Raw genomic sequence first — 15,843 nt, forward strand, 5'->3', positions numbered from 1 at the left:
TGCATCCAAGAAACAGCGCCATTTTTGCTTAGCTTGCCTCTACCAGTGTCGGCTCATTGCATTGTGTTAGAAATCTAAATTTTAAAAAAATCCTACAATAATGAGGATAATTGTAGAATTTGGGGGCAATACGCGCACATAGTGCTACGTTTTCAAAAGGTGCCCTTGACCAGTTCAAGATGTCGGCAGAGATGCTCAGGTAATAAACAGCGAAAGTCTACATGAACAAGCTTATCGCTAGTTAGCCCGCTTGCGGTTGCAAGTCAACTCTTGCCCTACCTAGTATAATCTAACTGTCTAGGCAAACACATTATAAATATATGTAGCTAGGTGTACTAATGTGTTAGCGTGACTGGACTACCTAACGCTATCATATGTGTGAGAATTGATTACCATGAGACAAACTTGTAGGCAGCTAGCAAATAAAGCTGCTAGCTGAGGTTAGACAGTGATTTTTTTCTTTTACCTTAAACTAAGAAATTACCCTTCTGGTTAAAAACCTATTTTGCTAGGGGACGCTTTCCACGACGTGTCAATAATCTAGTATGAATTTGCAAGTTCATAACTGTTGCTATAGGAAAGGGACATACGAGGACAATAGTGGCGTGCTTAAGCAAACAATGTTTTTTCGTTGTTGTTAAAAGCACCAAATGTGGCACAGATTTGGTCAAGGAGGGGGAAGCCATTTTTCTAACTGTCCACAAACAGTAACACCTTGATCATTCAAAATGAGAATTAAGATTCTGCACAGCAGATAAGCACAACATTTGAAACACCCCAATATGAAGTGGCAGCCATTTTTCATAATGCCCACCAACTTTATTTAGCAGTTGTTACTTAACGGACCAGTTTAAGTAGAGTTGGGATATAACACCAAATATCTCAAGAATCATGTCGTCATTTCCACTTTGTACAGGAGTGAAGCTTTAGAAGCCTCATTTAAAAACGGTGACATTGATGCAACTTGGGAATAACAGTTTATTATTCTGTTTAAATGTACACATTTAGCCTAGTTTATGCAATTCTTAAAATTCTATCCACATGTTGCATTTGGAAAGCAGTGCATGGAAAGGCTATGATTTTCACGTTATAATGGTGTGATTCATGGCTAATCGGGTGCGAGAATTCAATGCCCAGATAAAGCCCCGCCTCCATGCCAATAGAGGCTAAATACTTGGTTTTGAGAAAAAATGACTCGAACGAAGGTGGGAAGAAATTGTAATCGTAAGAAGAAGCAAACATAGAAAAACGTGTTTTCAACAAAGACATTTTAAGATTGCACGCGAAAATCAATTTTAGCATACACATTTTCCATGCTTAAATCAATTTTTTTCATACGATATAATTTAGTTTCTTCACACTATGTAATATTTCTATGTTTTTCTTTTCATACATTTGAGCTCAATTTGGCTCCATACAATAGTCCTAGTTAATTGGAATCTTGAGTTTATGCTGTTTATATTCCCTCCTCAAAAACAGATGAATGTCCAGGAGAAGTGGGTTACATTAGTTTCCTGATGGTATAAATTAGGGTTGCACGATATTGGAAATAACTGACATTGCGATATTTTGTTTTTCTTATGTAACTGCAATAGAATAGCAACAGTAGTAAAATAGAATGTCCAATTGCACATAATTTACCAACTGCAAGATGCAGTCTGTAGCCAAAGCTCTGCAATCTGGTCCACTTGTTCAGGTGCAGCCTTCACCATGTTCGCTGCATTGTCTGTTGTAATACAGACTAGACGACTTTCATCTAGGCCCCAATCAGCTAAAGCTTCTCTCATCCCTGTTGCGATGTTCTCACTTGTATGATCCTCTGGGAAAATGCAGTTAGCAAACAACGACTTTTCAGGTGGAAGTCCTCATTAATAAAGTGTACATTTGACTTATGTAGGGCTCCGTTGTCCGGCTGGACCACAAGTCCGTTGTTGCTCTATAATATTCCACTTGTGACAGCTCTTTTTCAACTTGTGCCTTACATTTCTCGTATAGCTCTGGGATGGCAACTTGAGAAAAATTGTTGCCTGATGGCATTACATACGCTTGTCAAGCGACCGGATAATGTTTTTAAAACCCTCTTTGGTAACTATGTTAATTGGTACCATCTTTGGCGACATGAAATGTTATTGAATCTGTAATTTCTCGCTGCCGTTTGGAACCTTTCTCGTATGGTGTAATACTGGCAAATGCATCCGAAATAGATTTTTTCTTTGGACGGCGTTGAGATGTGTGGTGCCGCCTTAAATGATCAAACAAATTGGTCGTGTTGTGGCAACAATTGCAAGACACTCTTGAGTACCTGTTTTTGGTAAACATCATCCTGTCTGTATCCAAAATATTTCCATGTAATTGACGATGCATTTCTTTTTGCAACCAAATTCTCAGTTTCTGTCTTTTTTGCCTGTTCCTCGCTTATCATTTTGTCACGTGCAAGCAGAGCCTGCATGTGAACTAAGTGCGGCAACGAAGCGTTTTTAAAATAATAATAACAAACTGTCTATCAAATAACTCATAAATCAGAGTAAATGACCTTATATCAGACATATATAATGATGGTTTTCCATTTGAAAAAAAATTATATTGTAGACTTTTGCGATTTAGTAAGGTAAACATATATCATTCCGTGATGTGACTATTGCGGATGCGTACATCGTAATGTCACTGCTGAAACGGTATATCGTGCATCCCTAGTATAAATGCTACATGGTGGCACAAAGGAAGTTTATACTTTCAGGACCCTTGCCCAAATGTTCCGTCTTAAACCGGTCTTTTGACTCTGAGATCCTCACTAGATGTCAATAGTTCTCCTACATATTATGATAACTGCAATAAGAAGACTCCTTGTTAATGCTATTTTCCTTAGGGCTGTTTTCAGGGGCGTAGATTTCATTATACATGAGTGGGACATGTCCCTCCCACTTTTTGAAAATGGCATTTAGTCCCCCCACTTTTTATCAACACAACTCTTATTATTAGAAACCCTCTAACTCTAGAACGTTGCAGTGGCAGTATGGTAAGCAAATGCGTAATTCGAATCAGACTGGCTTTAGGACTGCACGCAGGCACTTGAGGTACAGTAGTTGCTTGACAGGTCTGGTTACCGTAGTAGAGTAGAGGCTACGGTTGCAACTAGCAACTGTAATCTCTGGCTCATGAAAGTTTGGTAACCTAGCTGCCATTACCTCTAGCTAATTACCTCCCATAACATGAATGAGGTAGATATTTCTTATCAGTGTGTTTTTCTGAAACCGGCAAGGTGTAGTTAAGCCAAGCGTGCCGCACAAGCCCTGAAAAGTGAAGCCAAAACGCCCTCGATCGCCCCCTGGTGAGTGGTCCTAGTATAGGTCATAAACCCCGCCTCCCCATGTTATTCAATGGGACGCGAGACCAACTAAACAATTAAATTACCCTTCAAATATCTTTTTTCCGAAGCTGGTTTCTGTCATTTACTGTAGTTTGTATCACGCTAATGTAAATTCAAGAGTTTGTTTTTAAAATAAGTTGGTTTTTAGTTAGTTATTTAATGCTCTAAAAACGGTGGTGTGACGTCGTGATTGACAGCTGTGATTGACAGCTATCTGAGCCAAGGAGCCACTGAAGCGCCAACAGGCTTTTTTCGCGATCTTCGGAGGACTAAGGAGATTGGAGCTTTAAATTTAATCTCTAAATTTCTATAATTGATATAATTTCACACGGACATAATGGGTTGTTCTGCAGTAGATTGTGCTAACCGATCTGGCATTTCCAATCGATCTTTGAATTTTTTCGGTAAGTTAAATTTATAAGATATTTAATTAGTAAATAAATGTAATGGGCTAGCTAACGTTAGCTAAAAGACAACAAGCCTCGTTAATAGCCATGTTAATAGCTAGCAGGTGATCGTTTGCTAGAAGTTACCAATTATTTTTGTATTAGGCCTATTCTAAATTAAGGTTAAACATGATGTAAGTTAGGCTATAACATATCGTCTAGGTTTAACAAGCAAAGGTTGTACTGTACTTGGACTTGATTGAACTCTGTTTAAATGTGTGGTTAGTAGGCTACTTGTATTTACCTTATTTTAATGAGGTTGGAGTGGAACGGAGCAGACAGAGTTCACAGAAGCAGGACTCCACTTCCAAAACAGTGCAGCGTGTGCTTGCGATTGATTATGGTATGCGCATTCTGCGAGGGAGAGTGAGCGCGGGGCACAGGTGTGGGGCCGTTGATTTTGTGGCTTTACGGCTTTACTTCCTGCTCGCTACTGCACATAACTACTGCGCAGAACTGGTCCCAAGATCGCTATTTGCGCAGATGCAAGTCCAAGATGTCAGCGCCATATCGGGACACTGGCGGCTTCAGTTTTCACCAATGGAAAAGAGCGAAGGGGCGTCGTCCATTTTTTTTTTTTACAGTCTATGAGTTAAGCTAACGTCATATATGAATGATATTGATAGTTGCAAAATATATATTCGCTTGCCAGCTAATGTTAACGTTATTTCACTAGCTAGAAAACAGTCTACACTATAGGTTCCCCTCACTCACAGCTAGCACCGTATGACACCAGCCAAGAATAGACTGAAGTTAGAAAAACAGGTGTTTTTTTTGCAAAGACAAAGTGAGTGGTACAGCTAGCTAGCTATGAGACAGAAGATATAGCTAACTAACTAGCTTAACAGTTGATATCTTAAAAAGTTGGCTAATGTTGTAGTTCTCTACATAACTAGCTACGTTTGACATTTCAACCTAATGTGGGTCTTATAGATCAAACATTGTCATCTGGTTCTGCAGGCAACAATGTAGTGCCAGTTGATCATGTCATATTATGTCCTCCATTTTATCAGGATCAGATGGTGACCGTGAGAAGGTCCTTGTCATAGCGGGATCAGACAGCCAGGGAGAAAAGGTCAGCCGTGGAGCTGAGGTGAAATGTTGTCTTTAAGTGTGGATGACTCATTTATTTTAAGTTATGTTATTGTTGCCCATATCTTGAATGTTCATATTTATTAGCAGAACCAGAAGGATGTTGGATCAACCAGTGTAGTCATGCAAGGGAGTGGGGGAGCTTGGAGGTTGTGAAATTCAAGTACAGTACTGGCAACATTTACATGTAGATTACATATCAGCCACACATTGAAATATAGAGGTCTGTAGTAGCTCTTCACTAAGGGCACCCATCATATAAAATATAATATTATATAATAATATTAAATGAAATGGCTGAAGGCTGTATTTTGTGTGTTTGTTGTAGCAGAATCAATGAGATGTTGTGTTCATCAGTACACATACTTTCGGCCATATGCTGTATGTTGACACCCAAACATCACACCTATATGAGCTTGTTGGCCAACCCATTCCAAAATCATGGGCATTTGCAAAAACATATTTGTCCCCACAGGGAGGTGGGGGGGGGGGTAGGTCCGTGTAAGGACAGCTTGCACCCCGGCCCGGCGTCACCACACTACGCCAATGTTTGTACCCCTCCCATTTGAAATCAAACCTACCCACCTGACTGTTTCTCATGGACCATTGTGATCAAAGTAATTTTCTTTCCGTTAAAGCTGTTTAATATCCGATACTCCTCATACTGGTTTAAAGATCTTAAGAGGTTTGTTCCAGAGTGAACTTCTTTACACAATGTGCTGACACAGGTGTTATATTGTGACTTAGCCCGGCCATCTATGGCCCAGACAAGAAAAGCAGGGGCTTAGGCCCATCTCCTTTGGTCATGCTAATTATGCTGACAACATCATAAAGAAATCTAATAAGCTTATGCAGATATTGTACTGCATTCTTGGAAAATAATACCTATGCTTTCCTCTTATCATTGTCAGTGTTTCCCCTACTTTTTCCCTGCAGTGGGGGAGAGTTGCAGGCTGACATATCGGCATCAGCGACACAAAAGTCTTCACACCTGAAATGCTGAAACAAAACACCAGTCTCTTTTGCTTGTCAACTTTATTTTCTTAACATTATTTGACAATACTGTCTAAACATCATTCCCTAATAATAACCTAAGTACTCCCCCACTGACAGGTGCCATGATAATGAGATTCTCAGTGTTATTCACTTCACCTGTCCGTGGTTAAAATGTTATGGCTGATTGGTGTATGATTGCTCTGTGCTTCTGAGAACACAATGTTGCCACACACAGTACTATTCTTACCACCCTAATCCACCCCTGGAGTAGCTAATACTATTACGGTATCGTTCGGTAAGGATAGATATAATGAGCATAAGTGGCAGGATTCTATACAGTGCCCCTTTGTTTTGTCATGTCCTTACTCATGGCAAATAAGGAAAAGCTAAAATAAATAATTTTATCAGGTTTGTAAAAAACTTCACATGATCACATTTTTTCCGGGAATATTATTACAAGCCCACTTGGTGAAACTCAGCCCCAGACCATTAACCCTCCTCCACCAAACTTTTCAGAAGTCTCTGTGCATTCCGGTAGGTAGAGTTCTCCTGACATCCATCACACCCAGATTTCTCCATTAGACTGCCAGACAGTGAAGCGTGATTCATCATTCCAGAGAACGTTTCCATTGCTCCACTAGTGGTGTGCTTTACACCACTCCAGGATTTTATGCACCTGTGTTCAATCACCAGAATTCAATCATTTGTAGGGTTCCGGCATTCTTTTGGCCATGTAGTGTATGTGTTGAATGTAATCTTCACTTAAAGAATTTGTTACTTTTAGCTATCCTATCTGGCTAGTTCCGTCAGTAACGTCATGTAGATAGGGCCAAAACCGTCTAATGAATTCTGAGCCAAGAACCCACTGTTATTGCCAGCTCAGATTTTGTTTAGCAAGTCTTGTTAATCTGGATAAAACTTGTAGCATGGTTAGGCCCTAACTGAATGCTTGTTCACATTACCAAGAGTAATCAGGATGATATTTCGACATATAGATGGATACCTTTCTCTTCACATCAGCGACAAAAATCTATTTGACTGACAGATTCTAGCAAAAGGGAAGTATAATTAAAATAAATATAATTATCTTGACCTGGAGGATATTTAAACTCAGACTTTTTACTTTGTATGCAACACAGTACTCCCTGTCAAACAAGTGCTGGTGCTGATGGCAGTACACATGTAAAAACCATAATTGTTCTAAGCTAATTACTGTTGTAATCTCAAATTGCAATCACTATCCCAAGTAAACAGGCTTCTTTTGTGAATCTATTTGTTTATACATGGGGCCCGCAGCATGCTTTGATGTCTGTTGCCACCGCTGACAACTAATACACATTGGGCAACAATCTATTCACAATTTAGGAATCAGGTGACTCTTTCGCATTTACCTCAAAAGGTAAAATGCAACCTTGTCAAGAAATGTGTAATAGGACAAAAGGTACTTTAATTATTTGTAAAATAACAACATCCCATTAGAAAGGAGGACAGTAGCAGGTGACTGAATGGCAAATTTCCATACAGGGAATGGACCTGCCTTGACCTGGTTCAAAGCCAAAGCAAAGGTGTACACACAAGTTGGTTTATACTAGCCCCAACCCCAATTAATAGTGGTTTAAATATAATTACTTTCTATTATATTGTTAATGATTTTACTGTGTTTGTAGTGTAAAATTCTGGTTGTAATCGGTTTCTTACAAAAAAATATCCACCACGGTTGATGTCTGTTTGGATTACATGTAATTTTCTAAATAATGTACTGAGCCCTCCATGGTTATTGGCATCCTGTATAAAATATTTTTTTTTATTATATATTATTCGCCAGTGTTACGATTACAATCTCGTTGATATATTTTTTTAAAGGTTTGTCTGATACGTTAGAATGCCTTCAGTGGTCATCAATTACTTCCTGTGATGAACTGGTCTGTTGCCCCCACGCACAGTGAGAAGGATGGTTAGTGGTAGGGCTGCATGATTTAAGTAAAGTATTGAATTTAGATTTAATAAAACATTTGCTAAGGTATAAATGAGGCGACCCCAATGCCGAACACCCTTAGTCATCTGTCAACATGGGAAAGGTCAGAGGACAAATAAATAAAATGACACCTTCATAAAGTAAGTAATGACTGTAAACATGTTCATAAACTGGGTTATAACTGGGACCCTCAGAAAATTCTTGCCATTCATAATTTATGTAATAAGTGTAAAAATCGTATTGCTATCAGGTGTTTAAACAAAACTATGTAAATAGCCGTGAAACAACAAACGGGGTGGCATAATGGGGCTACTATGTGTCCCCTGACAATTTCCCAGTAGGGGTCAAGGATCAAGTCTAATCTACACAAATGTTTTACTTATTGGTACGTGGTTAACTGGAGTTTAGAATAGGCTCTGACCAGGTAGTGGTGCATGGTGTTGATGGCCCACTGTGTGAGAGAGAGAGGAGCAAGCCACAATATTCATCAACTCATAAGTGTCTTCATGTCTTAAATTAAGTATCCCACAGGAGCTTTCTCTCCTACCCCATTTAGATTAAACAACAGCATACAAGTTGTAGCTTACTCCTTTTGCTTTAATTTCATCTTGCATTCCATAAGTAAGCTTGTGGTCCGTTTCCTACACGTTGTCTCTGACCGCAGAGCTGCAATGGCAGGCCCTGTGTATCGCGGGCTTGATAGAGGCGCCCATGCTTCTTTCTAGTACCAAGTAGCAACAGTCGCACATGGGTCTCTGAAACCTGACTTCGTTGAAGTCTGATAATGAAACACATTAACATCAAGTTGGTTGATGAAAGAAAGAACAATTTATGGATTTGCCTAAACTACCTTTAAAGAAACATGCCTCTGTCGGATAAGGTTTAAGCTTTCTGGAAATAAACATAATTTAGTTATGCTACATTTCTAATAATATGTTTGTGATTCCTCCTAGCATTCCCCCAGGAACAAGCAAGCTCAATGTGTTGGTGACCAAATTGCATGAGTTCTTGGCTCATGCTCCAAAGGAAGATGATGACATCCAAGGGATTGAAAGTCTCAATGGTGAGATCCTTGTAACTAATATTCCGTTCATGCAGCCTGTGGTTCTTTAGGTATAATTACATGTTTATCAAAGCCACAAGGCTCTTAATGTGAATGGTTCATGCACCTGTGGAAGCTGGTGAGTGTACCTCGTTCTTGCGTAGCTGGCTAGCTATTTAAGTTAGTTACGACCAACCCGTATAATGGGGTACATGCTTTTCGCAAGTCAGCAAAGGTTAGTTGACACAAGCCGCAAACATTGAGCTATGTTTGGTAGTAAATGCACCTCCCAGATTCCCCAGATCTACCACAATGTCAACATTTCTATATACATACATACATACATACACACATATATATATATGTGTGTGTGTGTGTGTGTGTGTATGTGTGTATGTGTGTGTGTGTATGTGTGTATGTGTGTATGTGTGTATGTGTGTATGTGTGTGTGTGTGTGTGTGTGTGTGTGTGTGTATGTATGTATGTATGTATGTATGTATGTATGTATGTATGTATGTATGTATGTATATGTGTATGTATGTATGTATATGTGTGTGTATATATAAAAAAAATATATACATACATAAATAAACTAACAAAGAAACATTACCAAACTGATTTTGGGAATAATACCAAAATTATTCCGCATTTCTCTGAAGGGTGTAGAAGTTTGTATGGTTTTGTTGTCTGGCTAATATGTTTTTTTTTACTGTACTGACTTCTGATTTTAATTCACAGGCATAACAAACAAGGATCGTGTGGAGCCATATGTAACAGACCGATCCACACTGGAGGTATTTAATAATTACAAATTTACAGAAAAAATAGGCCTTGTTAGGTGTATATGCTATATTAATTGCCATACTCAAGGGCAAAACAGATTTTCTCCCCTTATCAGCTCAGAAGTTTTATCTAGCAACCTTTTGGTTACTGCCCCAGGCTCTAAACACTAGGATACCTGAGGTACTCGGCACTGGTAAGCCATTAGGAAAATGTATTTTGCTGTAACTCATGTCCAAGTGATCCCACACAACTTCAGTTATCTTGAGGTGGCCAATCTAATTCTCTAAGTGTTCAGTAGAGTTCCGGTCTCAGTATGTCTTAATCGTCGGATTCATTATTGTGGTGAAATATTAGGTTTTTGTCTATCAATCAAAGATCCTCTGTAATATTTCTCATAATCAAAGCATGAACTTTGTGGTAAGGTTACTGCTAGATGCTGAGCAAGCATTTTACTCTATTTCTTTGGCACTCAAGGAAGTCAGTTTTAGAAAGCTTTTGGGATTTTGAACTAATTCAGTTTCTTTACATTTCTTTAACATTTCTTTTTGGAACATCACAAAATATCAGTTACCTTTTGGATGACTCAGGAAATTCTTGTTACGTTTAGATTTATATTGTTGTCAGTTCAAATTAACAATGCCCAGAAACATGGCCAAGAATTTGGAAGATCCATTCATTCTGTTTTCATATTGAATGCAGAACTCAACAGACTCCTTAAAGCAGTCGGGTTGTGCTTCCAGGAGGTAAGCTTTCGTCCGTCTGATATGTTGATATATATTTACAGTTTGTTTATGGATGAGAAACAAAAACATTCACAGATTTTGGTAATTCAGCCTTGAATGCAGCTATGTCAAACATCTGGCTCAGTAAAGGTGACACTTAAAATCATTCCAAACAAATCAAAACAATTGAAATTATAATGGACCCACCTTCATACAGTTTTTTGATTGTCTCCAGCTTTTTAGTAATCACCAAATTAAAAGCTGTCAAAGACAGAGGACTGTTTATGTAATTGCGAAGGTGAGACATTTTCAGTTGAGCCCCCAGAGACCTTGTTAAAGACCGGGTGCCCGGGGGCCAAAGTTGAATCCGGAAATCCAGTTGAGGGGCTGCAACAACATTGTCTAAGGGTCCCAGGGAATAACAACCACTGTGCTGATTGATGTCACCTATATTACAGAAAACCTTCGGTTGTTATTAAACACAGTGGGCTTGATGAATCTGGTGCTTCAAATGAAAGTGACGATGAGGACGGCTTAATCATGAATTCAAATGGTTGTCCTGATGTAACAAGATTACCTAAAGGTTTGTTTTTCTGTCTCTGCCTTCCACTCTCCTTCAAAGGTATCTATGGAAATGAATATTGTATGACAGCATGTATATATTGAATATGCCTTTGATTTGATGAATGTGTTTTAACATGTCTTCTGCACGAAGGTACTGTATTGGTGAGGCCTGAGCCGGTGGAAAATGTCAGAGATGACTTCAGAGGTCCAGAATTCCGTTGTGGAAAATCCGGCAATCTGAAAAGAGTTTTTTCTAGAAGACGAGGAGGTGAGTTTTCATTAGTAAAGAACCTGCCGCTTTCCCTAAAATGTTGCAGAATGACAATGGATGGGTATGTGTGCGTTTGCAGGAGGTGAGCACTTGGAGATTGTTAGCTGTACAGCCTGTGGCCGACAAGTTAACCACTTCCAGAGGGACTCCTTCTATCAGCATCCCGTACTCAAAGTACTCATTTGCAAGGTGAGGCGATGCTGTTTTGGTCAACGTTTTGCCTTTGAATTTGATTTCTATCTTCACATTTTCAATGGGAATTCAACTGTTGTGCACAGCTATATTTGGAGGTGCTCTTACTAATTATCTTTTTCTCAGTCTTGTTTTAAATATTACTCAAGTGATGACATCAGCAAGGACTGTGATGGCATGGACGAACAGTGCAGGTGCAATTGGGTGGTTCTTTTATATAACAAGATGATTTCAGCAAATCTTGAAATGTTAATAAATGTACTAGTTTTTACATTAGGCTATTTTCTATTTGCGTCTTACAGATGGTGTGCGGAGGGGGGGAACCTGATCTGTTGTGACTTTTGCCCTAACGCCTTCTGTAAGAAATGTATTTTACGGAACCTGGGGCGAAAGGAGCTGTCTGGCATTTTGGATGAGGAGAGTAAGTGGTACTGCTATGTATGCAGCCCAGAGCCTCTTCTGGACCTGGTCGTCGCCTGTGACAACGTCCTTGACAACCTGGGATGTTTGTGGCAAGACAACCGCAAGAGGGGTAGAGCCGAGGGCAAATCTGGACATTATGAATCCCATCCTAGGCATTCTCAAAACATTCCTGTGGGTCATTGGAACCATAGTGGCATGGATAGTAATGTGGTGTTCAACTATAACACCCTTCAAATTCCTGAGGAGATGGCTAAGAAGGCAAAGAACCTGGTGGACTCTACAAACACCGTAAACACGACTTTTGTAAAGTTCATTCAAGGTGGCATTCAGCAGAAACAGACAACTGGGTTAAAGCTTGAATACCTGAAGACTTTCCAGTCTGTACTAAAGGGTCTAAAGAAGTCTCACACAGCCCTGGAGGAAGCTCTTTTGGAGGAGTTTAGGGAGATGGGTTTGCCATCTTTTGGGGGAAACCCCACATTTGAGGATAGTGATCCACCTCAACAAGCACAAGAGGATTGTGGGGAAATGGACATTTCTGAAAATAATTGCCTACATTACCTAAAAAAAATAGCTGCCGAACATTTGGAAGAGAATGATTCGGATTCAAAGGGCTTTGCAGACGATGAAAGGCCTTCATCCTCAAATGAAATGAAAGGTGTTCTTGGGGCAGACATCATGCCCCGTCGAGGTAGAGGAAGGCCACGGAAAAACTCAAAGCCTGGAGAAGATCCTTCCAACGTGACAAAACAACTTGTGGTGCAACTAACACCCGTCCCTGTTGAAAAAGAGCCTCTCTGTGGCCCCCCGGAGATGGAGGTAGAAGTGGAGTTGGAAGCGGAGGAGGAAGAGATTAAAGAAGTGGAAAAACTTGAGGGAGACTCTGAATCTATTGAACCTGCCACAGAAGGGGAATATGAATCTGCTGAGGAGGGAAGTGAATCAATGGAACTGGAAGAGGAACCGGAGAATAGACGGTCACCTCGGGTAAAGACTACACCCTTACGCAGACCAGGTGAGGGCAAGACCAAGCCGGCCCCCTCAGCTGCTGAAAGTGAGAGTGACTCAGACCCTGACACCAGTCCCAATACTGAGGTGGCTCAAGAAGCTGACGAGGTAGGGCTTAGCAGAGGAACTGATGACTCTGACTCAGATGAAGTCCCTGCCGTTCTCCAGAGGGCAGCAATGACGCGCAGTTCAGATGAAGCCGCAAGTGATGATGGAGACCATAGAAGCGTTACCAAGAAGTGCCTCTTTGGCCTTAAGAAGAACACCCCTCTCTCTCCAGAAAGAGTGGTCCGGAAACGCAAGGTGCAAGACCACTCCTCTGACTCTGACTCCTCCAGTGATGATCTGGACCTGCAGAAGGACAGCAAGACCATGAGCAGGACCAGGGTGATGCCTCAGAAGGTTAAGAGAGAGGATGAACCTAATCCCAGCAGGAAGAGTCCGCAACACAGGCCCACAGGCAGACCTCGCAAGGTCAAGAAAAATGAATCTGCATCTGGCAAGAAGGGTAATACCCTGGTAGCTGAGCCTAAAATCCCACCTCGATCCCAGCAGAGAACAAAGCAGACCCCATCCTCTTCCAGTCAAGAAGAGGGGGACCAGGACTCTGAGTCTAGTGATTATAGTGGTGACCAGAAGATTAAGCCAATCACTGAGGAGGTGGCCTTACTGGGGGCAACAGCTTTCCACCAGTCATCTGGTGAGCTGGTCTCTTACTTTCTTCACTTTTTTAGCCAAAGCACGGAATTCATGAGCTCTATTTCAGCCCATTTCAGGTAGCAGTGTTGAACTGACCTTTTGTATTCTCACGATGTAGGCGATGAAGACCAGCCCCAGTCTGGGCCATCTTGGGCAGCAGAAGATGATGATGATCCAGAAAATAGGTATGGTTCCGAACGAACGGACTTAGCGTTTGTAACACACCCTAGGCACGGGAGAAAGGCCGCGCCACAGGACCCTAAGTCGAGTGCTAATAATTGGGACTCCTCCGTTGTCAAGACCCCATCCCAATCAATCAGGTCTCGTCCCACCCGCAGCTGCAGTAAACCAGCAGCTATCCCATACAATTTCTAGTGTAGAGCACAGAGGTACCGTGTCAAGCACAGGGAGAAAACCCTCATACCTCGCTATGGCTGTGTTATGAATGGTAGGCCACTCTTTATTTTGTTTGATTGCCTTTTAATTCATTCATTGCTTTAATTTGAAGTGACCTAATGCCACCCTCTCCCAATATACAACATTTTATTTGGGCCCATGTCTCTGTGCATACCAAGGTGATTAGGAGAGAGAACTGCTGGTTATTGAATCAGTTTGCACAAAAGCTTCATACACCTATTAAAACAGATTGGTCAAATACATTTTATGGTCAACAATACTAAAAGGTATCTTTATTTCCTCCACATATAGTATTATTTTCGTTTTTAAACAAATAACTGTCTACTGTTTATGAAAATGTATTTTAAGCCATGTTAAATATCATTTGCATTATTTGTAAATTGTCATTATATATTTTTGCTTTAAATATGTTAGGGTGCCCTCATTTAAAGCTGGATTTTGGTTCTTGATCTATGTTCTGATGGTAGTACTTTGCTTTTATTTAACTGGAAGGGGAACAAGCAAGAAAGGTAATGTTTATGTTAAAATGTCAATTTCAAAGGACTTCCTAAACCGGGTAAAATGAATCAAGTTTAATAATTCACACCTGGGTACTGAAAGACATCTGAAAGTTCTTTAGAGTTTGTTTACAATTGGGGTGAATCACATTCCTGTCACTGGGAGTTGGTAATCATGAAGCTAAGGATTTAATGCGTTATGGATTACTGGGGTGGGATTTAGACCCCCTAGTCTGTTATTCTACATGCCCTGTTCTGTCGGACGGCAGAATGTTAGACATTACTGCACCCTTGTGGCTGCTGGATATATTCTAATTTCCAAAGGTAATGTAAAAAATACACACATTTCTGCTAGGGTTTTGGATTATTCTTTGTTCGTGGTTACTCTGTGGGAGATTTTCTTAATTTGTTGATAAAGTTAAGGTGCAATATACCAGTTGGCCATCCAGAGATTCTCCAAAGAGACTAAATACAATCCATACATCTTTTAATATATGAATCGTCCCTTCTAACCTAAAGGTTGTGGGCTTAACAGGAAGACCACTTGTGATTTTAAACAGCAATATACCAAAGATACTGGTTTATACTTGTTGTACTAGGAGACTTGGAGCCTTTTCACCACAGGCACAAAGCTGAATTCCTATTATGTTTTGTTACACTCATTCCATACATTTACCACAACTTTCTGTCCACTTGTGACCTTTGAGGTCAGCCTTAACGACATTGCTGTGAGACAAGGAGGCATATTGTCTTATGTAGTGAACAGTGTCTTTTTTTTCTTCCATTTTCTCTCTTCCCAGTTTTAACACTTGAGGTAAGGCCTCAGGCCCAGGCTGTTGCCGGCCGCTGCTGTTTGTTACTGCCTCATTTGAGGGGCCCTCATCATGTACACATACTTCTCGCGGAGGCTTCGTCAGAGGCTTCATTCAACTATTACTATCTGCCAAAAGGATTGTTTCTGCAGAACATATTCATGTGTAAATAGATACATTAATGTATTTCACAGAATATGAAACTTCGTAAAATCCCTACGAAACCATTTGACCTTATTTTCTTTTCTCTTTTTTTAATTTTGCATATCAACAAAGAATTGGTTGGAAGAAAACATTTTCAAATTGAATTAATAATCATGCTGTCTTTAGTTCTGAGGTGCAGTAGTGTTAGCCTTATAGAGGTGTGTTACTTGTAGAGCATGTGTTAGAGGCCATGGATGTATTCTTTCTTTTGTTATTGACTGAACTCTGTAAGAGAAACTATTCGTTGTAATAAATGAATACTCTATGATGTCTCGTATGTCTTCCTTATTCTATATAGGACCAGGTTTGTTCTTGTTGTGACTATTTTTAGAT

General features: G+C 40.2%; 1 protein-coding gene across 1 annotated transcript in view; it reads left to right on the forward strand.

Annotated features, from left to right (window-relative positions):
• Positions 1-15,843, forward strand: part of LOC105026975 (transcriptional regulator ATRX) — a 31,491-nt gene continuing 15,648 nt past the window's right edge. Inside the window, exons 1-10 of the mRNA XM_010898829.3 lie at positions 1-199; positions 8,830-8,939; positions 9,657-9,712; positions 10,401-10,444; positions 10,882-11,006; positions 11,139-11,255; positions 11,338-11,447; positions 11,577-11,644; positions 11,753-13,581; positions 13,699-13,765. Coding sequence (XP_010897131.2) covers positions 180-199; positions 8,830-8,939; positions 9,657-9,712; positions 10,401-10,444; positions 10,882-11,006; positions 11,139-11,255; positions 11,338-11,447; positions 11,577-11,644; positions 11,753-13,581; positions 13,699-13,765 — 2,546 coding nt within the window. The 5' untranslated portion in view covers positions 1-179. The remainder of the gene's footprint in view (positions 200-8,829; positions 8,940-9,656; positions 9,713-10,400; positions 10,445-10,881; positions 11,007-11,138; positions 11,256-11,337; positions 11,448-11,576; positions 11,645-11,752; positions 13,582-13,698; positions 13,766-15,843) is intronic.

This window comes from Esox lucius, chromosome 7 (genome assembly GCF_011004845.1).
Source record: "Esox lucius isolate fEsoLuc1 chromosome 7, fEsoLuc1.pri, whole genome shotgun sequence".
NCBI lineage: Eukaryota > Metazoa > Chordata > Actinopteri > Esociformes > Esocidae > Esox > Esox lucius.